The following is a 25,070-nucleotide window of genomic DNA, read 5'->3' on the forward strand; positions in this document are numbered from 1 at the left end:
TCAAAATTTCGACATTTCAACTGGCGATTCTGGAAAAACGATTGGAGTAATCGAAGAATCGAGGCCCAAAGTGTCTTCTACGGCTCGAAATCTACGAGAAAATGTATTTAGTTGAATTTCGAAAATGGTCGAAAATTGGTCGAAATTGGCATTAGGTGAAAATCTCATTTCTAAGAAAGTTGTGTAAGAATTGTCGAAAAATGCAGTGATATGGATGTCATGATGTAGATCTCGACGTACTGATTCCAAAAATATAGCGTGTTTATGGTAAAAGGGCAACATTTTGGAAATATTCGTCGCGAAATGCGAAATTTTTGAAATTTTTAAAAATTTCGACATTTCAGCGGGCGAATCTGGAAAAACGGTTGAAGTGATCGAAGAATCGAGGCCCAAAGTGTCTTCTGCGGCTCGAAATCTACGAGAAAATGTATTTAGTTGAATTTCGAAAATGGTCGAAAATTGGTCGAAATTGGCATTAGGTGAAAATCTCATTTCTAAGAAAGTTGTGTAAAAATTGTCCAAAATGGCAGTGATATGGATGTCATGATGTAGATCTCGACGTGCTGATTCCAAAAATATAGTGTGTTTATGGTAAAAGAGCAACATTTTTGAAATATTCGTCGCAAAATGCGAAATTTTTGAAATTTTTAAAAATTTCGACATTTCAACGGGCGATTCTGGAAAAACGGTTGGAGTGATCGAAAAATCGAGGCCCAAAGTGTCTTAATTGGCATAAGGTAGCCGGTTTTCAATTAAAAAAATCAGCTCTTTCTATAATGAATTTTATTAATTTCATCACTTGGAAAATATAAAACATCTCAAATACAAACTTTGTACTTACGCATTACAATAAAACGTTAGCTCCAACATCATCCTTGAATAAACTTTCAAAAAAGACGAGTACAACGCAAAATATCAACATATCTCACTAAGTCTAAGTGATTAAATAAATACGCAACTATTAAAATGATTCGAATCATTTCATCAAAATAATAATTAACTAAATGAAACTATTTAAAGCCCTGCGTAATGGTTATCGTTGCTAGTTCTATTCCTCCTCGGAGAAAATATACTTTTATTCTTCGGATCGACATCCTTCTGGTCCCTGCAACCAAACCTAGTAACACTTTCACCCACCACTCAAACCTTACTTGAAGAATGCCAGATGCTGTTCTAACAAAAATCTACTATTGCAATGCGCCAACTCGGGCCAGTGAGCCAAAACCCTTCTCAAATAAATCTGCAATCGCTTCCTTCTATCTTCAACCAGCGCCGAATCCTTCTTCCCTATACTCTTCTTCGGCGGAAAGTCGAAAGTGGTAACTGTAGGATCAAGTTTTTTTAAATCAGAATGCAAGGCATAGAATTGAGCATATCTTCTGTATATATTCCACTCGTCGTTCCCCGCCCGCAGGAAAATCTGGTACACGTGGTGGGCGTTGGAACCGCTCCCTATAACACAAACAGACAAACACACAAAGTGGTCAAAAAAATCTTCACGGTAGTCCACAACCTGTCAGAAACGCGCTCGGAATCCAAATATTCACGTTCCCTCTGGTTTCAGTCACGATTTCGTCTGTAGGCATCGGACCGCGCAGCTCCTCGAGTTCGGACTTAAGCCGCTCTAACAGTAGATCTTTTTGGCACAAAGACTGCTGAAGGGCCACGTTGAAGTCCATCAGTTCGGCGTGCATTTCAGCAACCTGGACGAGTTTTCGTTCAAACAACTTCGCCTCGCCTTTATAATCCGGCTGCTCACTGATTTCCAAATCCTCCAACGTTTTCTGCAAATCGTCGACATCGTTGTCTTGCAACATCTGAATCGCCCCCACATATTTCTTAATTTGCTCCTTCAAGATCTCGTTTTCTTTCGAAAGCGCGTCGATTTTATCCTGCTTCTTTTTTAATTCTTCTTTGTTTTGCGCTTCCACCGCTGTCAGAACTTCGCTGATGTCAGTGGGGATTTCGAGGATATCGTCGGACACGTCCGGAGATTCAAAATTTTTGTTGATTTCGACCGATACGGGCGTCAGCTCCCCGATTTCGGCGTGCGTTACCGGCGTTAACGTTTCGGGGACGTCGCCGGTGAATTTTTCGCGGGAGCCGCTGGTTTCGATCGACAATTTTCGCTTTATTGTTGATTTTTCGTTTTCGTTTGACATTTCTGGTTTGTGTGGTTTGTTTTCTTCGACGATATCTTTTAGTTGTTTGTTTGTGGTTTTGGAAGACTGATTGTCGTTTGAATTACTGTCGGAAGAAATACTGCTTGAGGTTGAGGGGACACTGGTGGAGAGCACGCTGGTGTCGTCCTCATCAAAGGAAATGAATTGTCTGGCGACTTTTTTCTTTTTTTTGTTTTTGGGGCGCTCTTTGTTTTCTGTTTGGGGTGAAAGTTAGTATGGGGATGGTGGTTGAGGGGGGGTGTATTACCTACTATGGGGGCTTCTATTACGGGCTCTGCTTTAGATTTGAAATTTTCTATCCTAGGTTGGATGCCGCTGTTTAGCTCAGGTTTATCGATGTTTATGGCGAATAAAATTGAGCCTACACCTGCAGCCATGTTAGGTAACATGCTACTTTTTTCTTGATCACGTAATATTGCATTGTCTTCATAGTAGGTTTTTAATATCTCAGGGTTACTCAATAAAGTGTGGAAATATCTAAAAATTGTTAAATTATGAGTGTATGCTTATTAAATACTGAAATAATAGAAAAGACAGTGTGAAATTATTGGCAACATTGTTACAGTTTTTGTTAGGGATTTTTTTAATATTCTTAAAACATCCTTTTTTTTTGTTATGCTGCATTGTAACTTATTAATAGTTTTAATCGCTTCCTCTGTATTGAGGAGCCACTCTGTTGCGTGCTTAATTGTCGCATTCTTTCGAAGTATAAACCCAAACAATTGAAGTTAAGCAAGTAAATATATTTTTACTTCAGAGACGAGGGAAGATCTCACTAATTAACTTTAGACCCATTTTTTCCGTTTAAAAGAGAAAGTCTTGCAGACCTCTCGTGTTTTGTTTTTAAAATACTTTTAAAAAATCTCGATGATCCGTAGGGGCTCCTAGAGTTTTTTTTTTAATATGTGATATTTCGTTTTTGAATGAGAAGTCAAGAAAAATTGAAAAACCAAGAATTTTAAAAATCTAAAAAACTCAAAAATCCAAAAATTAAAATATCGAATAGATGAAAATGTAAGATTTAAAAACTCGTAAAATTTTGAAAAATCGAGAAGCAAAAAATCAAAAAACATAAAGTTGGAAAATCCCAAGACAAACAGAGAAATCGAAAAAATTAAAAAAATGGATTAATCAAAAAAACTGAGAAATCGCGAAATCGAAATCGAAAAATTCAAAAAACGCGAAATCGAAACATAAAAAAATCGACAAGTCGAGACATCGAAACATCGAAAAATTGAAATCGAAATTGCTAAAGATCGAAAAATAAGAAAATTCAAAATTGAAAAATTTAACCTCAAACAACCCTATAAATCGAAAAATTGAAAAATCCAAATATCGAAAAACTGAAAAATTAATAAATCGAAAAATCAGAAGGCAAAAAATCAGAAGACTGAGAAATTGAAACAACAAAAAGGTGAAAAATCTAAAATTTAAAAATCGAGAAATTAAAACATCAATGAAAAAAATCGAAAAATGTAAGATTTCAAAAGTCCCAAAATTTTGAAAAACCAAATAAGTAAAAAATCAGGAAAACAGAAAGTCGAAAAATCTAAAAATTTAAAAATCGAAATACATATTGACAAATCCCAAAACTTAAACACAGAAAATTTGAAAATCTAAAAATTGAGAAATCGAGAAATCGGAAAGACAAAAATCGAAAAGTCGCAAAATTAAAAAAATCATTAATCGAGAAACTGAGAAAACAGAAAATCCAAAAATTTAGAAACGCCAAAAATTGAAAAATCGAAAAATTTAAATACATAAATCCCAAAACTGAAACGTTGAAAAATTGGAAAATCGAAAAACCGAAAAGATGAATTATCGAAAAACTGAGAAATCGAGAAGTCGAAATCGAAAAATTGAAAAATTGCAAAATCAAAACATCAAAAGATTGAGAAGTCGAAGAATCGAAAAATTGAGAAATAGAAGTGGCTAAAAATAAAAAAATGGAAAAATCGATATACCGAAAAGTGAAAAATCGAAACATTGAAAAACTGAAAAATTAATTCCGAAAAATTTAACCGGGAAATCTAAAAACGAGAAGGCGAAAAATCGAAAGAAAACCGTTAAATCGAAATATCGAAAAACTGAAAAATTAATTCCGAAAAATCGGAAAATCTAAAAATCTAAAAACAAGAAGCCAAAAAATCGAAAGACTGAGAAATCACAAAAAAATGAAAAATCTAAAATTTAAAGATTCGAATAAATTGAACAATCGAAAAATAAATTTAATTTAGAAACGCCAAAAATTGAAAAATAAAAAAATCAAAAAATTTAAATACATAAATCCCAAAACTGAAACGTTGAAAAATTGGAAAGTCGAAAAGGTGAATTATGGAAAAACTGAGAAATCGAGATCGAAAAATCGCGAAATCGAAATATTTAAAATCGAAAGTCGACAAGTCGAAAAAATTAAAAAACTGAAAAATGGAATTGGCTAAAAATCGAAAAATGGGGAAATTCAAAATCGAGAAAATTTTAACATGAAAAAACCGATAAACCAAAAAGGGAAAAATCGAAACGTCAAAAAACTGAAAATTAAATCCGAAAAATCTAAAAACGAGAACGCAAAATATCGAAAGACTGAGAAAGCGCATAAACAAAAAAATGAAAAATCTAAAATTTAAAAATTCCAAAAATTGAAAACTTAAAACGAAAAATCAAAAAATTGAAAATTGAACAATGTACATTCAATTGCAATATTTTGGAAATTCGAATAAGTAAAAAAAACAAAAAGTCGAAAAATCTAAAAAAAATCCCAAAACTTCAACATTGAAAATTCGAAAATACAAACCATGAAAAATCGAGAAATCGTAGACGAAAAATCGAAAAGTTGAAAAATTAAAAAATCCATTAATCGAGGAACTGAAAAATCGAAAAATTTAAATACATAAATGCAAAAACTGAAACGAAACGTTGAAAAAAATGGAAAAGATGAATTATCGAAAAACTGACAAATCGAAATCGAAAAATTGAAAAGTGGGAGTGGATAAAATTCGAAAAAAGGGAAAATTCAAAATAGAAAAATTTGAACATTAAAAAAACCGATAAACCAAAAAGTCAAAAATCGAAACTGAAAAATTAATTCCGAAAAATTGAAAAACGGCAAATCTAAAAATGAGAAAGCGAAAAATCGAAAGAAAACCGTTAAATCGACAATTGAAAAATCGAAATCTCGAAAAAATGAAAATATAATTCCGAAAAACTGAAAAATAAAAAAATCTAAACACGAAAAGGCAAAGAATCGAAAAATTGAGAAATCGAGGAATCCGAAAGACGAAAAACCGAAAAGTCGAAAAATTAAAAAATCCATTAATCGAGAAATCCAAAAATTTAGAAACGCCAAAAATTAAAAAATTGAAAAATCGAAAAATTTAAATACATGAATCCCAAAATTGGAACGTTAAAAAATTGGAAAATCGAAAAATCGAAAACATGAATTTTGGAAAAACTGAGAAATCGAGAAATCGAAATCGAAAAATTCAAACAACGCGAAATCGAAACATCAAAAAATTGAGATCGAAATAGCTAAACATCGAAAAATAAGAAAATTCAAAATTGAAAAATTTAACCTCAAAGAACCCTATCAATCGAAAAATTGAAAAATCGAAAAATGAGAAGACAAAAAATCAGAAGATTGAGAAATTGAAACAACAAAAAGGTGAAAAATCTAAAACTCAAAAATTAGAAAAATTGAAAATTTACAAAATCGAGAAATTAAAACATCAAAAAATCGAAAAATGTAAGATTTAATAAAATCGCAAAATTTTGAAAAACCGAATAAGTAAAACAGAAAGTCGAAGAATCTAAAAATTTAAAAATCTGTATTTTGACAAATCCCAAAACTTAAACACAGAAAATTTGAAAATAGAAACATTGAGAAATCGAGAAATCGGAAAGATAAAAAATCGAAAAGTCGCAAAATAAAAAAATTCATTAATCGAGAAATTGAGAAAACAGAAAATCCAAAATTTAGAAACGCCAAAAATTGAAAAACCGAAAAATTTAAATACATAAATCCCAAAACTGAAACGTTGAAAAATTGGAAAATCGAAAAACCGAAAAGATTAATTATCGAAAAACTGAGAAATCGAGAAGTCGAAATCGAAAAATTGAAAAATCGCAAAATCGATAAACCGAAAAGTGAAAAATCGAAACATTGAAAAACTGAAAAATTAATTCCGAAAAATTTAACCGGGAAATCTAAAAACGAGAAGGCGAAAAATCGAAAGAAAACCGTTAAATCGAAATATCGAGAAACTGAAAAATTAATTCCGAAAAATCGGAAAATCTAAAAATCTAAAAACAAGAAGCCAACAAATCGAAAGACTGAGAAATCACAAAAAAATGAAAAATCTAAAATTTAAAGATTCGAATACATTGAACAATCGAAAAATAAAAAAAAATTTTTTTTAATTTAGAAACGCCAAAAATTGAAAAATAAAAAAATCAAAAAATTTAAATACATAAATCCCAAAACTGAAACGTTGAAAAATTGGAAAGTCGAAAAGGTGAATTATGGAAAAACTGAGAAATCGAGATCGAAAAATCGCGAAATCGAAATATTTAAAATCGAAAGTCGACAAGTCGAAAAAATTAAAAAACTGAAAAATGGAATTGGCTAAAAATCGAAAAATGGGGAAATTCAAAATCGAGAAAATTTTAACATGAAAAAACCGATAAACCAAAAAGTGAAAAATCGAAACGTCAAAAAACTGAAAATTAAATCCGAAAAACTGAAAAACCGGAAAATCTAAAAACGAGAACGCAAAATATCGAAAGACTGAGAAAGCGCATAAACAAAAAAATGAAAAACCTAAAATTTAAAAATTCCAAAAATTGAAAACTTAAAAAATTGAGCAATCAAATCAACAAATCGAAAAATCAAAAAATTGAAAATTGAACAATGTACATTCAATTGCAATATTTTGGAAATTCGAATAAGTAAAAAAAACAAAAAGTCGAAAAATCTAAAAAAAATCCCAAAACTTCAACATTGAAAATTCGAAAATACAAACCATGAAAAATCGAGAAATCGTAGACGAAAAATCGAAAAGTTGAAAAATTAAAAAATCCATTAATCGAGGAACTGAAAAATCGAAAAATTTAAATACATAAATGCAAAAACTGAAACGAAACGTTGAAAAAAATGGAAAAGATGAATTATCGAAAAACTGACAAATCGAAATCGAAAAATTGAAAAGTGGGAGTGGATAAAATTCGAAAAAAGGGAAAATTCAAAATAGAAAAATTTGAACATTAAAAAAACCGATAAACCAAAAAGTCAAAAATCGAAACTGAAAAATTAATTCCGAAAAATTGAAAAACGGCAAATCTAAAAATGAGAAAGCGAAAAATCGAAAGAAAACCGTTAAATCGACAATTGAAAAATCGAAATCTCGAAAAAATGAAAATATAATTCCGAAAAACTGAAAAATAAAAAAATCTAAACACGAAAAGGCAAAGAATCGAAAAATTGAGAAATCGAGGAATCCGAAAGACGAAAAACCGAAAAGTCGAAAAATTAAAAAATCCATTAATCGAGAAATCCAAAAATTTAGAAACGCCAAAAATTAAAAAATTGAAAAATCGAAAAATTTAAATACATGAATCCCAAAATTGGAACGTTAAAAAATTGGAAAATCGAAAAATCGAAAACATGAATTTTCGACAAACTGAGAAATCGAGAAATCGAACTCGAAAAATTGAGATATCGAAATAGCTAGAGACGGAAAAATGGGAGAATTCCAAACCCGAAAAATTAATTCCGAAAAACTGAAAAATCGAAACAAGTGAAAAATTTAAAATTTAAAAATTCGAAAAAATTGAAAAAGTAAAAAAAGCAACAAACAGAAAGTCGAAAAATCCCAAAATTGAAAAATCTCAAAACTTAAACCGAGAAATCTAAAAATCGGAAAATTAAAAAATCAATTAATCGAGAAATTGAGAAAACGAAAAATCGAAAAATTTAGAAACGCCGAAAATGAAAAATTGAAAAATCGAAAAATTTAAATACATAAATCCCTAAACCGAAACTTCGAAAAATTAAAAACGCAAATAATCGAAAATCTGAAGAATTAAATCCGAAATTTTGACAAATCGAAATAACAAAAAGGTGAAAAATCTAAAATTTAAAAATTCGAGAAACTGAAAACTTACAAAATTGAGAAATCAAAAATCAACGAATCGAAAAATCAAAAAATTGAAAAATCGAAAAATGTAGGATTTAAAAAATGGCAAAATTTTGAAAAATCAAATAAGTAAAGAATAAAAAAAAACAGAAAATCGAAACATCGAAAAATTTGAAAATCGAAATACATTTTGAAAAATCCCAAAATTGAAAATTTCCAAAACTTAAACATTGAAAAATTGAGAAATCGGAAAATCCTAAAATTTAGAAACGCCAAAAATTGAAGAATCGAAAAATTTAAATACATAAATCGCAAAACTGAAACGTTAAAAAATTGGAAAATCGAAAAATCGAAAAGATGAATTATCGAAAAACTGAAAAATCGAGAAAACGAAATCGAAAAATTGCGAAATGGAAAATAAAAAAAATGAGAAGTCGAAAAATCGAAAAATTGAGACATCGAAATAGCTAGAGATGGAAAAATGGGAAAATTCCAAATTGAAAAATTTAAACTTAAAAAAACCCGATAAATCGAAAAATTGAAAAATCGAAAATATCGAAAAACCGAAAAATTGAATCGAAACAAAAAGTGACAAATCTAAAATTTAAAAATTCGAAAAAAAGTCGAATTTTTTTGAAAAATCGAAAAAGTAAAAAAGCAACAAACAGAAAGTCGAAAAATCTAAAATTTTTAAAAATCGAAATCTTGAAAAATCCCAAAATTGAAAAATCTCAAAACTTACAACAGAGAAATCGAAAAATCGGAAAATTAAAAAATCATATAACCGAGAAATTAAGAAAACGAAAAATCGAAAAATTTAGAAACGGCGAAAATAAAAAAATTGAAAAATCGAAAAATTTAAATACATGGATCCCAAAACTGAAACGTCGAAAAATTGGAAAGTTGAATAATCGAAAACCTGAGAAATCGAAAAATTGAGATATCAAAATAGCTAAAGATCGAAAAATGGGAAACTTCAAAATTGAAAAATTTAAACTTAAAAAATCCAATAAATCGAAAAATTGAAAAAGCGAAATATCGAAAAACTGTAGAATTAAATCCGAAAATTTGACAAATCGAAATAACAAAAAAATGAAAAATCTAAAATTTAAAAATTCGAAAAATCGAAAACTGACAAAATTGAGAAATCAAAAATCAACGAACTGAAAAATCAAAAAATTTAAAAATCAAAAAAGGTAGGATTTAAAAAATGGCAAAATTTTGAAAAATCGAATAAGTAAAAAATAAAAAAACATAAAATCCAAAAATTGAAAATTTAAAAATCGAAATACATATGAAAAATCCCAAAACTTAAACATTGAAAATCTGAAAATCGAAAAACTGAGAAATCGAGAAATCGGAAAATCGAAAAATTTAGAAACACCAAAAATTGAAAAATCGAAAAATTGAGAAACTGAAGTGGCTAAAAATCAAAAGATGGAAAAATTCGAAATTGAAAAACTTAAAAGTCAAAAAACCGATAAATCGAAAAATTGAAAATGCGAAATATCGAAAAACTGCAGAATTAAATCCGAAATTTTGACAAATCGAAATAACAAAAAAGTGAAAAATCTAAAATTTAAAAATTCGAAAAATTGAAAACTTACAAAATTGAGAAATCAAAAATCAACGAATCGAAAAATCGAAAAATGTAGGATTTAAAAACTAGCAAAATTTTGAAAAAACGAATAAGTAAAAAATCAAAAAACAGAAAATCGAAAAATTGAAAATTCAAAAATCGAAATACATATGCAAAATCCTAAAACTTAAACAATGAAAATCTGAAAATCGAAAAATTGAGAAATCGGGAAATCGGGAAATCGGAAAATCGAAAAATTTAGAAACACCAAAAATTGAAAAATTGAGAAACTGAAGTGGCTAAAAATCGAAAAATGGGAAAATTCGAAATTGAAAAATTTTAACATAAAAAACCGATAAACCAAACAGTGAAAACAAAACGTCGAAAAACTGAAATATTAATTCCGAAAAATTGAAAAGTCGAAAAATCTAAAAACGAGAAGGCAAAAAATCGGAAGATTGAGAAATCGAAACAACAAAAAGTGAAAAAGATAAAATTTAAAAATTCGAAAAATTGAAAACAAAAAAATCGAGCAATCAAAACATCAACGAATAGAAAAATCAATATTTTGACAAATCGAATAAGTAAAAAATTCCAAAATTTGACAAATCTGAATATCCAAAAATTTAGAAACGCCAAAAATTGAAAAATTCAAAAATCCAAACATTTAAATTTTAAATACATAATTCCAAAACTGAAACGGTAAAAAATTGGAAAATCGAAACATCAAAAGATCGAGAAGTCGGGAAGTCGAAAAATTGAGAAATTGAAGTGGCTAAAAATCAAAAAATGTGAAAATTCAAAATTGCAAAAATTTAAAAATAGAAAAACCCATAAACCAAAAAATGAAATATCGAAACGTCGAAACTGAAAAATCAATTCTAAAAAATTAATTCCAAAAAATAGAAAATTCGAAAAATCTAAAAATAAGAAGAATCGAAAGACAGAAATCGAAACAACAAAAAAGTGAAAACTCCTAAAATTTAAAAATTCGAAAAATAAAAAAACTGAAAAATAGAATAAGTGAAAAATCAAAAACACGAAAAGTCGAAAAATCGAAAAATGTAAGTGATGATTTTTATATATTTCATTCCTAGATTTCGTCTTGTTTTATTTTCGAATTGTTGATATTCGTCAGTTTATTCGATTTCTTACTAACTGTGAAACTGATAACACAACCACATACCACAATTTGGTTGAGAATTTTTTTAATTTTGAGTAAAGATTTATGTAGTGCTTGTGGGGTTAGCGCGGGATTTTGTTCTTATGTGTATATACAGGGGAGTAGGGAATTCGGGGGTCGTTTAATGAATTGGCAACAGTGTCTATAAAATGCTTGTTGCTGTGCTGTGTTTTTATCATCCTCACTTAATAATAATAAATTATTTTCATTAAAATGTAAACATAATACAATTTTCATAAGCAATTTAAGTGCAAAAATACGAAAATAAATTATTATTATTATTAAGTCAGGATGATAAAAACAGCACAGCATCAAGCATTTTCAAAAAAGCAAAATCCCGCGCTATCCCCACAACCACTAGATACCCAAAATTACAAAAATTCCCAACAATATTGTGGTATGTGGTTTTGTTATCAGTTTCACACAAACCATTCTTATCAAAATCCAGGTAAAACCCCCATTTCCGTGGACCTACCGTTCTAGCGACCTCTCGTTCAAAGACGCCCGAATCCAGGCCCGCCCTCTCCCAGTGTCCGTCCAGATATGTTTCAACACCACGTAGCGCTCCTGCTCATGCCTCGTTAGGTGCTTTTTTATGAACGGCCAAAACGCTTAAAACTTAACATTAGCACACTAATTAACGCCAAAGCGTCACTTACAGGGGCTCTCGTTCCCGATGTGGAGACTATTAGCCACAATATCCGACACTTGTTTGAGCGTCGACGTCTGGGGGCTCTCTTGCGCCTTGGCTCGAAGCCCGTTCAACAACACCGCTTCTAGCGTCAAACACAACGCCACAACGCAACTATCAAATTCCGTTGCCAGCTCGGTTTTCCCTCCGTATCGTCGCTGGCATTCCTGCACACATTCTAGGAGTTGTTTCAGTAGTTTCTCAGCGCTTTCGGGCTTCGTTTGGGAGGGCAGTGACGTCGATATTACTGCGGACATGAGCCTTAGGGACTGAAATTTCGAGTGAGGTAATTTAGTGGAATTATTCGCTCGAACTCACCATAATTTGCAAATCAAATAACCTTGATTGGTGATCATGTTAGGCACGAATTGAAATGAATGGCGACTATCATTATGGGACGAGTGGCGATAAAAGCAATTGCGTGGCGTGTTATCGGGGGATACTTGATCCGGGGGCTTCCATTCCAAAACAAACGATAACGGGGCCCTAGTTATCAGCTGCTAAATGTCAATTCGAAGTTTGACACACAGGTTTGACAGTTGGCTACTGACAGCCACGTCAAACGGGAAAAAAGCTGAAATGGGTTAAACGAAGCGTGAAATTTTTAATTATTGTTGCAAAATCTGTGAAAGGATGGCGGTTTATGATTTGTAACAATGAAGAATGACAGCAAAAAATGAGTCGATGGAGGCGTTTACAGGAGCCGGTGCGCAACGTACGCGCTTGTTACGGCTGCGTTACGTTACATTGACGTTTACGTTAGAGACGAAATTTGACAAGATGACGTATGTCAGTTAATTTGTGGATACAAAAGAGTCACTGAAAGTCCAGAAGGACTGTTCATGCCCCTCAGGAATTGATGATGTCTTCTTACAATTTCGTCGAATAAATGTTAATTAAATGTTAAAAAGTAGCATAGTCCAATTTTTGGACCCCTGGATTTTTTGATTTCTAGATTTTTTACTTTTTGGCTTTTCAATTTTTCGTTAAACCTTAATTCTTTGATTTTTCTTATTACTTCGAGTTTTCAATTTTTCAACTTTTCGATGTTTTAATTTTTCCATTTTTAACTTTTCGATTTTTCGATTTTACCCTATTTATAACTATTTCGGAATATCAAAAAATTGGAAAATCGAAAAATTAAAAATTAAATTGGAAAGAAGAAATTTAAAAATTCCAAAAATTGAAAAACTGAAATATAGAAAAACCGAAAACTTAAGAAATCGAAAAACATAAAATTTATAAAAACTTTGGGAAATGGGAAAATCAAAAAATAGCTTAATTGAGAAATCGAAAAAGTCAAAATTCAGAAACGCCAGATTTTGAAAAATTAAAAAATACTGAAGAATTGAAAAATTGAAAAATAAAAAAATCTAAAATTTAAAACATTGAAAATTAAAATATCGAAAAGTTGAAAAATTGAGAAATCGAAGTATAAAGCAATGGAAAAATTGAAAGTATGAAAAACGAAAAATTGAAAATCCAAAAAGTAGAATGCACAGAAATCCAAAAATCAGGAAGTCAAAGATCGAAAAGTCGAAATACTAAAAAATCCCAGAACTGAAATACCGAAAATTTGGAAAATAGAAGAAGAATTGAAGAATGGAAAAACTGAAAAATCACATAATTGAACGGAATATCCAAAAATTGGGAAATCAAAAAATTGAAAAATTCAGAAATCGAAAAACCAAAAAAACAAAGTAAAAAATCGCAAAATTAAATAATCGAATCCTCGAAAAATCAAAAATCTGAAACATCGAAAAACTGAGAACTGAAGAACTGAAAAATGGAAATTTAGAAAGGCGAGAAAGGGGAAAATCAAAAAAATAGATTAATTGAGCAATCGGAAAAGTGGAAATTCAGAAACGCCAAATTTTGGAAAATTAAAAAATATTGAATAACTAAAAAATCTAAAAATCTAAAATTTAAAATATCGAAAAGTTGAAAAATTGAGAAATGGAATATAAAGCAGTCAAAAATTGAAAGTTTAAAAAACGAAAAATTGAAAATTCATAATAAATATCGAAAAATTGGAAAATCGAAGAAAAATTCAAGAATCGAAAAACTGAAAAATCACAAAATTGAACAAAATATCCAAAAATTGGGAAATCAAAAATTGAAAAATTGAGAAAACGAAAAGTCAAAAAAACAAAGTCAAAAATCGCAAAATTAAAAATTCGAAACATTGAAAAATCAAAAATTTGAAAAGTCGAAAAACTGAGAACTGAAGAACTGAAAAATCGAAATTTGGAAAGTCGAGAAAGGGGAAAATAAAAAAAAATAGATTAATTGAGAATTCGGGAAAGTGGAAATTCAGAAACGCCAAATTTTGGAAAATTAAAAAATATTGAAAACTAAAAATCTAAAATTTAAAATATTGAAAACTTAAAATATCGAGAAGTTTAAAAATTGAGAAATCGAAGTATAAAACAATCAAAATATTGAAAGTTTAAAAACGAAACATTGAAAATCGAAAAGAAATATCGAAAATTTGGAAAATAGAAGAAAAATTGAAGAATCGAAAAACTGAAAAATCACAAAATTGAACGAAATATCCAAAAATTGGGAAATTAAAAAATTGAAAAATTGAGAAATCGAAAAGTCAAAAAAGCAACGTCAAAAATCGCAAAATTAAAAATTCGAAAAACTGAAAAATCAAAAACCTGAAAAATCGAAAAACTGAGAACTGAAGAACTGAAAAATCGAAATTTAGGAAGTCGAGAATTGGGAAAATCAAAAAAATAGATTAATTGAGAATTCGGAAAAGTGGAAATTCAGAAACGCCAAATTTTGGAAAATTAAAAAATATTGAATAACTAAAAAATCTAAAAATCTAAAATTTAAAATATTGAAAACTTAAAATGTCGTGAAGCTGAAAAATTGAGAAATCGAAAAGTCAAAAAAGCAACGTAAAAAATCGCAAAATTAAAAATTCGAAAAACTGAAAAATCAAAAATCTGAAAAATCGAAAAACTGAGAACTGAAGAACTGAAAAATCGAAATTTGGGAAGTCGAGAAACGGGAAATTCAAAAAATTGATTAATTGAGAAATCGGAAAAGTGGAAATTCGGAAACGCCAAATTTTGGAAAATTAAAAGATATTGAAAAACTAAAAAATCTAAAAATCTAAAATTTAAAACATTGAAAAATTAAAATATCGAAAAGTTGAAAAGTTGAGAAATCGAAGTATAAAACAGTCAAAAATTGAAAGTTTAAAAATCAAAAAAGTTAAAAGTCGAAATACTAAAAAATCCCAAAACTGAAATATCCAAAAATTGGAAAATAGAAAAATTGAAGAATCAGAAAGTCAAAAAGCAAAGTCGAAAAATCAAAAAATTGAAAAATCAAAAACCTGAAAAATCGAAAAATTGAAAAACCGCAGAACTGAAAAATCGAAATTTGGGAAGTCGAGAAATCGGAAAATCAAAAAATAGATTAATTGAGAAATCGGAAAAGTGAAAATTCAGAAGAACTGAAAAAACGAAAAATCTAAAAATCTAAAATTTAAAACATTGAAAAAATTAAAATATCGAAAAGTTGAAAAATTGAGAAATCGAAGTATAAAGCAGTCGAAAAATTGAAAGTTTGAAAAACGAAAATTGAAAATCCAAAAAGTAGAATGTAGAGAAATCCATAAATCAAAAAGTCAAAAAATCGAAAAGTCGAAATACTAAAAAATCCCAGAACTGAAATAGGTACCGAAAATTTGGAAAATAGAAGAAAAATTGAAGAATGGCAAAACTGAAAAACTCAAAAAGCAAAGTCAAAATCGCAAAATTAAGAAATCAAAAAATTGAAAAATTGAGTAATCGGAAAGTCAAAAAAGCAAATTCAAAGATTGCAAAATTAAAAAATCGAAAAATCAAAAATCTGAAAAATCGAAAAACTGAGAACTGAAGAACTGAAAAATCGAAATTTGGGAAGTTAAGAAACGGGAAAATCAAAAAAATTGATTAATTGAGAAATCGGAAAAGTGGAAATTCAGAAACGCCAAATTTTGGAAAATTAAAAAATATTGAAAATCTAAAAAATTTAAAAATCTAAAATTTTAAACATGAAAAATTAAAATATCGAAATGTTGAAAAGTTGAGAAAACGAAGCATAAAACAGTCAAAAATTAAAAGTTTAAAAAACGAAAAATTGAAAATCCAAAAAGTAAAAGTCCAGAAATCCAAAAATCCAGAACTCAAAAAATCGAAAAGTCGAAATACTAAAAAATTACAAAACTGAAATACCGAAAAATTGGAAAATAGAAAAAAATTGAAGAATCGAAAGACTGAAAAATCACAAAATTGAACAAAGGATCCAAAAATTGGAAAATTAAAAAAATGAAAAATTGAGAAATTGAAAAGTCAAAAAATCGCAAAATTAAAAAATAGAAAAATAAATCAAAAAATAGATTCATTGAGAAATCGAAAAAATGAAAATTAAAAAACGCCAAAATTTGAAAGTATAAAAAATATTGAAGAACTGAAAAATTGAAAAATCTAAAAATCTGAAATTTAAAATATCGAAAAATTAAAATATCGAAAAGTTGAAAAATTGAGAAATCGAAATACAAAACAGTCGAACAATTGAAAGTTTAAAAAACGAGAAATTGAAAATCCAAAAGTAAAAAGTCCAGAAATACAAAAATCCAGAACTCAAAAAATCGGAAAGTCGAAATACATACTAAAAGATACCAAAACTGAAATACCGAAAAATTGCGAAATGGAAGAAAAATTGAAGAATCGAAAGACTGAAAAACCGCAAAATTGAACAAAATATCCAAAAATTGGAAAATTAATAAATTGAAAAATTGAGGAATTGAAAAGTCAAAAAATCGTAAAATTAAAAAATAGAAAAATTAAAAATCAAAAAAATTGATTAATTGAGAAATCGGAAAAGTGAAAATTCAGAAACGCCAAATTTGAAAAATTAAAAAATATTAAAGAACTGAAAAATCGAAAAATCGAAAAATCTAAAATTTAAAACACTGAAAAATTAAAATATCGAAAAGTTGAAAAATTGAGAAATCGAAGTATAAAACAGTCTAAAAACTGAAAGTTTAATAAACGAAAAATTGAAAATCCAAAAAGTAATAAGTTCAGAAATCCAAAAATCCAGAACTTAAAAAATCGAAAAGCCGAAATACTAAAAAATCCCAAAAATTGGAAAATAAAGTCGCGATCTTTTCTATAGAACCACTCCCTAGTGTAAATTTTCAAAATTTGTTTGGTGTAAGTGACCTTGACGGGTTTCTGGGGGAAACATATGTGTCAAAAATTTGACAGGTTAGATGGCCCCATTGTCAATGTAGATATTTTATTTTAATAAATAGATGAACAGAACATACAGTCTGTACGGGATACAGTGCGGCATAGCTGAGGGCAACCGAAACATTCGTGTTGTGCTAATTTCGATTGCCATATCAACTACCGCTACCAACCGCGTTCGGCGTAAAGTACTAGATGACAGGGCTACCAACTTGACTTTTTATCGAGTGGTTCCGTAGAAATGACCGCTACTGTAGAAGAAAAATTGAACAATCGGAAGACTGAAAAATCACAAAATTGAACGAAATATGCAAAAATTGGGAAATCAAAAAATTGAAAAATTGAGAAATCGAAAAGTCAAAAAAGCAAAGTCGAAAGATCGCAAACTTAAAAAATCCAAAAATTGAAAAATCAAAAACCTGAAAAATCGAAAAATTGAAGAACTGAAGAACTGAAAAATCAGACTCAGAGTCGACAAGTAGTCAAAATTTTTTAAAATGTAATAAATGTTATGAAATAACATAGTTCATACCTGTGTTATGAATCCGTCTTTGTCTTTTACCTTATCATTCCGATTTTTGATTGTTAGCAACACGTAGATATGTGTTACTACAACGCAATGTCAAAGAAACTTGTCAAATTTAATTAGTTTTTAACACAAAGTGTACAATGTCACGTCTACGTTTGCGTCTCTCACTCGTGTAGACTCCGCCTTACCCCGCTTGCGCCGTCCGCCCGATGGCAGCACCGTCCGTCCAATGCAGTCTTTGATTTCTTTGATTTCTTTTATTCATTGCCAAGATGGCTGTCGGTTCGATGTAGGAGTCGTCAGTGTCGGAAAGAAACCGCAACTTTTTTATACAAATGTATCATTTATAGTTTTAATTAGTTTTGTTATTTATTTATTACCGTGCTGTGAGTGATTTAAGTGCTTTAAAATGTCCGGCGAACGCGAAATACCAGCAGAAGACAGTATTAAAGTCGTGTGTAGGTTTCGACCCCTCAATGATTCAGAGGAGAAGGCTGGGTCGAAATTTATCGTGAAATTCCCTTCGGGAGGAGAAGACAATTGTATATCGATAGCGGTAAGTCCGAGATGCCGCAAATAACGAGGCTTTCGCCAGAAATGCAGATCGGATTTGTTTTATCGTCGACTTACGTCATTTCGTTTATTAGAGTTACGGTCGCGCTCCACCGATTCTACGCTAATTAGACCCTGTTTCCACCTGCAAGGACGTGCAAAAAGTCCATCCCGTTCTCGCGAATTTCGCTTTTCGGCTTTGACGGGCTCGGCGGAAGGCTATTTTTAGAGATTGTGTGTTTGGTGTTTCGGAAAACAAGGATTTTAGGACGGCGACTCAATCAATGAGTCGACTCGAGCTTCTTAGAAATTTGAAAATGTCGAAAAATTTGACGTTTGGGGGATTTTTGGCGAACGGAATGAGATACCGATTGATTGGTCGTGTTTTTGTTCTGTCACGGTTAATCGATTTTTACTTCGTTTCTAGATCGCTGTTCGATAAGTGCTAAAGCTTGTATAATCCGCAGTGCCTTGCATTGTGCATACTTTTATTTATTTATTTTTTTTTCGAAAGAAGTTAATTGTTACGGATTCCGGACTAACGTTAATTTTTAATGGTTTACAAGCCGTGCACACGTAGAGATGACTTTAATGATCACTGATGTAGAATGTACAGTTAATTCGGGAACAGATAGCCATTAAACTATAAATACAGTAATTAAAAAGCATCTCACCGTGTTTTTCACCTTGAATTAAAAAAAAAAGTCATATCGGATTTTAAGTGCACTTCTAGATTATACCGACGACTCATCCATGTACAGGCTGTTTCATTTCAACCGACCACCACGTAGTAAACAAACTATGTTGTTGTCATATATATTAAACTGTCAACTCAAATTGAAAAATGAAGTGATCATCGACTTTATTTATTGATCCCGTACAAAAACTTAGTGACGTCATTTCAAATTAATCATTAAACGGTGCTTATACAAGTACCCCGAAAAGTAATCAATTATTAACCAAATTAATTAAAATGGTTTATTTGTTTGTCCTGCATTTCCAAGAACACGTAATGCTAACAGAATTATAAAATTAATATATTTACCCCCACTTAAAAGTTGATGGCGTCATCGCACGGCGTCCGTGCGAAATTAAAAATAACTTTATTTTTTAGCAAACTCTTAAAATATCGACGTTCTTTAAAACGAATTGAAAACGCGTTTGAATTCTGGGCACGCTTTGGATTAGCGGTGGCGGCGTTCAGATGAGGTTAAATGCAAAAAATTAGTTATTCGCGAAGATGCTTCAAAAGTGTGATTTCTACTTAGTTTTTATGGAAGGTAAGGCGATTTTGCGTTCCGTTTGAAGCATTGTTTGGTTAAAATGCCTGTTAAGAAATAACGGTGTACTGCAATGCGCCAATAATCTTGGACCGGCTGTGGAACTATGCGAAAAAAATGAGGTCTGGGGTATTAAGTCCGTAGTAATCGTTTGAAAATGAGTTTTGAACTTCCTGAATAAAACAAGTTCAGTTTTTTGAGTAAATAATAAAATCTGGTTTTGGGGATTTTTGGTTTTTGTTGACAGCTCCTACAATAGGAAAACAATTGGTCGAAAACATCTGCAAGATTTTTTTTTTTTTTTTTCAAAATTAAATGCAAAATAAGTACCAAAGAGACAGATTTGAAATTATCTGCCTAATAAAAATTGACACTGACTACAGACGGAAACGGAGGATCTACTTTTTCTGCTTTAGGCATCACGAAACGTCATCAAGAAGGCACGAAAGTATGGGGAAGTAAAAAAAGACACTGATGTAGAAATGTATGTAAAATATAACACATGTTAAGGCCTTTTTAAATGAAGTTTAATTCGAAATAAATTGAACATTGACTAGAATAAATGCTTCCAAGTAAATAAAACGGTAATTTTCCCGTTTCCGTCCATTTGTTTATAGTTTCTCGTGTATGTCGATTTCGTTAGAAAGATAATCTCCGAAACTATTGTACTGATTTTTATCAAGTTTTATTTGTATTTTAGGAATTTTGTGTAGATTGTGAAACGATTAGCAGAATTTGTCTGATTACCCCTACCAACATTTTGTAAATATGTACTATTCAAATTTAAAAAAATTACAATCCTGAACTTGTGGTTTATGAATCCGCCTAGATTTATTTAAGTTATAGGGGTCATCAAAAAAAAGAAAAGAAATGTATTCGAGTAAACTTGGGGACACTATTTAGTAGCGTATATGAAAATTAAAATAACTCAGTAAAATATAACGCGTTATTAAAAGCTGAAAATGTAATTAAAATTCGTACTAACTTCTAATATTTCTTGCTACATTGAGACTTTTAATTCTAAATTTGAAAACTAAAAAAAACGAGATTGCTTGCCTATAAAATTTTCTGGGAAAAACTAAACTTAACCCCGCCCACCCACCCTTTCTCTCAATTTTTTTTCTTCTGAAATAAGAAATAAATCTTATAACAAATAGTTGTAATTAGCGCTTTTTTACAGCGTAGTTTCTATCATTTGCTTACCACTCCTACTCTACAAAAGAACATAACTAACCCCGCCCACCCACCCGCCTCGATTTCGGTGATTTATGTATCTGGTTTGAATGAAAGGAGGATTTTATGCAGAAATAAAATTAGTCGCTAGATGAGAAGAGGGAGGGTGGGCGGGGCTAGTACTTGTTAAGATAAAACTGAACAATGTTAATAGTAGTAACTGGAATGAAACGGGGGAGGGTGGGGGGGCTAATGCTTGCTTATAAAACACTAGGAAAAAGATAAATTAGTAAATTGAATGTTGCTTACTTAAAAATAGTGTCACCAAGGAACATTTTAACAAAGAAACAAAGTTATACATACTGTTGTTTTTTTTTTCTTTGGAGATAAGAAATAAATCTTATAACAAATAGTTATGATTAGCGCTTTTTTAGAGCGTAGTTTCTATCAGTTGCTGACCACTTCTATTCTACAAAAGAACATAACTATCCCCGCCCACCCACCCGCCTCCATTTCGGTGATTTATTTATCTGCTTTGAATGAAAGGAGTGTCTTATGCAGAAATAAAATTAGTCGCTAGATGAGAAAAGGGAGGGTGGGCGGGGCCAGTACTTGTTAAGATAAGACTGAACAATATTAATAGTAGTAATTGGAATGAAATGGGGGAGGGTGGGCGGGGCTATTGCTTGCTTATAAAAGACTAGGAAAAAGATAAATTGGTAAATTTAATGTTGCTTACTTAAAAATGGTGTCACCAAGGAACATTTTAACAAAGAAACAAAGTTATACATACTGTTGTGTATTTTTTTTTTCTGAGATAAGAAATAAATCTTATAGCAAATAGTTATGATTAGCGCTTTTTTACAGCGTAGTTTCTATCAGTTGCTTACCACTCCTACTCTACAGAAGAACATAACTAACCCCGCCCACCCACCCGCTTCCATTTCGATGATTTATTTTATCTGCTCTGAACGAAAAGAGGATCTTATGCAGAAATAAAATTAGTCGCTAGATGATAAAAGGGAGGGTGGGTGGGGCTAGTACTTGATAAGATAAGACTGATTTTGGCAGTAATATACTCTCTGAGAAAATAGAGGGCGGGTGGGCGGGGCTAGTACTTGCAATGATAAGACTGAACAATGTTAAGAGTAGTAACTGGAATAAAATGGGGGAGGGTGGGCGGGGCTATTGCTTGCTTAAAAAAGACTAGAAAAAAGATAAATTGGTAAATTGAATGTTGCTTACTTAAAAATGGTGTCACCAAGGAACATTTTAACAAAGAAACGAAGAACATACTGTTGTGTATTTTTTTTTCTTCTGAGATAAGAAATAAATCTTATAACAAATAGTTATGATTAGCGCTTTTTTAGAGCGTAGTTTCTATCAGTTCCTTACCACTCCTACTCTACAGAAGAACATATAAATAACCCCGCCCACCCACCCGCCTCCATTTCGGTGATTTATTTGATCTGCTCTGAACGAAAAGAGGATCTTATGCAGAAATAAAATTAGTCGCTAGATGAAAAAAGGGAGGGTGGGCGGGGTTAGTACTTGATAAGATAAGACTGATTTTGGCAGTAATATACTCTCTAAGAAAACAAAGGGTGGGTGGGCGGGCCTAACACTTGCGATGATAAGACTGAACAATATTAATGGTAGTAACTGGAATAAAATGGGGGAGGGTGGGCGGGGCTATTGCTTGCTTATAAAAGACTGTAGGAAAAAATTGAATTGGTAAATTGAGTGTTGCTTACTTAAAAAATGTTATCACTAAGGAACATGATAACAAAGAGACAAAGTTGTACATGCTGCTGTGTAATTTTTTTTTTCTGAAATAAAATATAAATGTGATAACAAATAATACAATAAAAAAGTTACGATTCGCGCTTTTTTTACAGCCTTATTTCTTGGTAATATATGTAACATGTTGCCCCACAACAATGCCATCTAGGGTGTTGGCGCGGATGTGTGATGACTCCGCCCACCCACCCTTTATTTTCTTAGAGAGATCTCATTTGCCAAAATCAGTCTTTCTTAGCAGGTACTAGCCCCGCCCACCCACCCTCTCTTTTTTTAGAAAATATGTCATTGTCAAAATCAGTTTTATATTAGCAAGTACTAATAACTAACTTTTACAAAAAAATAATCAAAATTTAGGAACAAATTCCTCTCTTGTGCATATTGATTTTTAATTTTTTTTGAATTTTGAATTTTTCGATTTTTCGACTTTTCTTTAGTTGACTTCGATTTGTCGATTCTTCGACTTTTCGGTTTATCGACTTTTCGATGTTACAGTTTTTCAATTTCTCCAATTTTCAGTTTTTTTTTCAATTGTTTAATTTTTCGAGTTTTCTATTTTTGACTTTTCGATTATTCAGCTTTTCGGTTTCGCAATTTTTCGACTTTTAAATTTTTTGATTTCTCAGTTTTTTAATTTTTCTATTTTTTAATTTTAGCTTTTTCGATTTTTCGATGTTTCACTCTTTGAATATTTCTGTTTTTCAGTTTTTCCAATTTTTAAGTTTTCGATTTCCGATTTCTCATTTTTTCAGGTTTTTAACTTTTCGATTCGTCGGTTTTTCGAATTCTCCATTAATCGATTTTTCGATCTTTCGATTTTACATTATTCAGTCATTCAGATTTTTGATTTTTCAGTTTTTGCTTTTTAAATTCTTTGTTTTTCGAGTTTTTGTTATTGACTTTCCGATTTTTTGATTTTTCAACTTTTCGATTTCTCGATCTTTCCTTTTTTTTTATTTAATTGCCCGATTTTTCCATTTTTTGATATTTTTAATTTCAGATTTGTTGAATTCTCGATTTTTCCATTTTTTAGTATTTTGAATTTTTTAATTTTAGATTTTTCAATTTTTTGATGCTTCGATTCCTCGATGTTTCGACTTATCAATTTCTTTATATTTGACATTTTTCAATTTTTAATTTTTCGTTTGGGCCATTTCGATTTCTCGTGTTCTCAATCTTTGATTTTTCGAATTCTCGACATTTCAATGTTACATTTTTCAATTACATATTCAAATTTTTAATTTTTCAATTTTAGGCTTTTAAATTCTCAATTTTTCGAGTTTTCTGTTATTGACATTTCGATTTCTTGATTTTTTTAACTTTTCTATTTTTCGATTTCGCGATTTTTCCATCTTTTTTTATAAATGGATGATTTTTCAATTTTTTCAGTTCTTTCATTTTTGCATATTTTAATTTTTCGATTTTTCCATTTTTTGTTTTTTGAATTTTTTAATTAGATTTTTCAATTTTTTAATGTTTCGATTTCTCGATCTTTCGATTTTTGAATTCTCGACTTCTCGGTTTTAGATTTTTCAGTTTTTCAATTTTTTGATGTTTCAATTTCTCGATTTTTGATTTTTTCTATTTTTCAATTGTCCGATTTATCAATTTCTCGTGTACGCAATCTTTTCATGTCTCGGTTTTTCGATTATTCGGCTTTCCGATTTTTAGATTTTTCAATTTTCCCATTTTTGGAAGTTTAGATTTTTCAATTTTTCGACATTTCAGTTTTGGGATTTTTCAGTTCTTAGATTTTTCTATTTTTAAATTTTTTAACATGTACATACTTCAGTTTCGCGACTCTTCAGTTTCAAACTTTTGGATTGAAATTTTTTTCAATTTCTCCATTTCAGCTTTTCGATTTTCCAATTTTTCGATTTCTTAAATTTTACATTTTTCGATTTTACGATTTTTTGATGTTTCATTTTCCCGATCTTTCGATTTTTGAATTTTCGACTTTCCGGTTTTAGATATTTCAGTTTTTCAATATTTTTATTTCTCGATTTTTTGATGTTTCGATTTTTCGATTGTTTAATTTTCCCGATTTTTCATTTGGGCAAATTCGAATTCTCGTATTCTCAATATTTTCATTTCTCGGTTTTTCGATTATTCGGATTTTCGGTTTTATATTTTTCAATTTTCCAATTTTTCGATGTTTCGTTTTTTCAATTATGATTCGACCCACCCTTTATTTTCTTAGAGAGATCTCATTTGCCAAAATCAGTCATGTCAAAAATAGTCAAAGTTTCCAAAACCCTACGTTTAAAATGTTCGCAGTTAATTTTAAGTCCCTTGGTGTGTCATTTTCTAAAAAAAATCAGTTACCAGAAACCTCAAGACGGATTCATAAACCCCAAGTACAGGAGGAAATACATCGACACCGAGACGGAACCGAGACACCTATTTTTTCAAACTCTAGGGTCATGGAAATTTTACTTCCTTGGCTTACGCGTTGAACATAAAATACGACAGCAAGAACTTACAGCAGTGATAAGATCTAGCGACACTATTATTGTTATTATTATTATTCTACAATAAAAATGTCGATTAGCAAAATAATCTCAATAAAATGTAACTTTGAACTGATAAATAAAACAAACAATTGCCTTTCCGCAATCGGACTGTTGGGACACGCACCCCGCACACAAACAATTATCGATTTATTGTCGTATAATACGTATATCGCCACATTTTATGATTTATTGTACTTTGAC

General features: G+C 30.3%; 2 protein-coding genes across 3 annotated transcripts in view; one reads left to right on the forward strand and one right to left on the reverse strand.

Moving 5' to 3' along the window:
- Positions 1–766: 766 nt before the first annotated feature.
- LOC135136167 (sorting nexin-29-like) lies at positions 767–12,569 on the reverse strand. 2 transcript variants are annotated; one of them, XM_064065326.1, is made up of 7 exons: positions 12,108–12,569; positions 11,736–12,036; positions 11,552–11,687; positions 2,431–2,660; positions 1,514–2,377; positions 1,152–1,452; positions 767–1,105 (listed from the first exon to the last, which is right to left on the reverse strand). In XM_064065326.1, exons 2-7 carry the CDS (start codon positions 12,022–12,024, stop codon positions 1,015–1,017), a joined length of 1,911 nt encoding a protein of 636 aa, XP_063921396.1. In that variant the 5' UTR covers positions 12,025–12,036; positions 12,108–12,569; the 3' UTR covers positions 767–1,014. The 2 variants fall into 2 exon arrangements, with proteins under 2 accessions (XP_063921396.1, XP_063921395.1); XM_064065325.1 differs by having other exon boundaries at positions 12,086–12,565.
- Positions 12,570–17,802: 5,233 nt separating this feature from the next.
- The window catches only part of LOC135136701 (kinesin heavy chain), a 38,626-nt gene continuing 31,358 nt past the window's right edge, over positions 17,803–25,070 (forward strand). The window contains exon 1 of the mRNA XM_064066112.1: positions 17,803–18,107. Within this exon, the coding sequence (XP_063922182.1) occupies positions 17,961–18,107 (147 nt within the window). The 5' untranslated portion in view covers positions 17,803–17,960. The remainder of the gene's footprint in view (positions 18,108–25,070) is intronic.

The sequence above is a fragment of the Zophobas morio genome, unplaced genomic scaffold (assembly GCF_036711695.1).
Source record: "Zophobas morio isolate AGI-343-1 ecotype UQ-CSIRO unplaced genomic scaffold, CSIRO_AGI_Zmor_V1 ptg000026l, whole genome shotgun sequence".
NCBI classification, from domain to species: Eukaryota; Metazoa; Arthropoda; class Insecta; order Coleoptera; family Tenebrionidae; genus Zophobas; species Zophobas morio.

What these genes read in the sequence shown, in the direction of transcription:
- LOC135136167 (XM_064065325.1), bottom strand. An exon ending in CATCGGGAACGAGAGCCCCT is followed by an intron (nt 11,688 to 11,735) that starts GTAAGTGACGCT and finishes TTAAGTTTTAAG; the next exon opens with CGTTTTGGCCGTTCATAAAA. An exon ending in AATAGAAGCCCCCATAGTAG is followed by an intron (nt 2,378 to 2,430) that starts GTAATACACCCC and finishes CACCCCAAACAG; the next exon opens with AAAACAAAGAGCGCCCCAAA.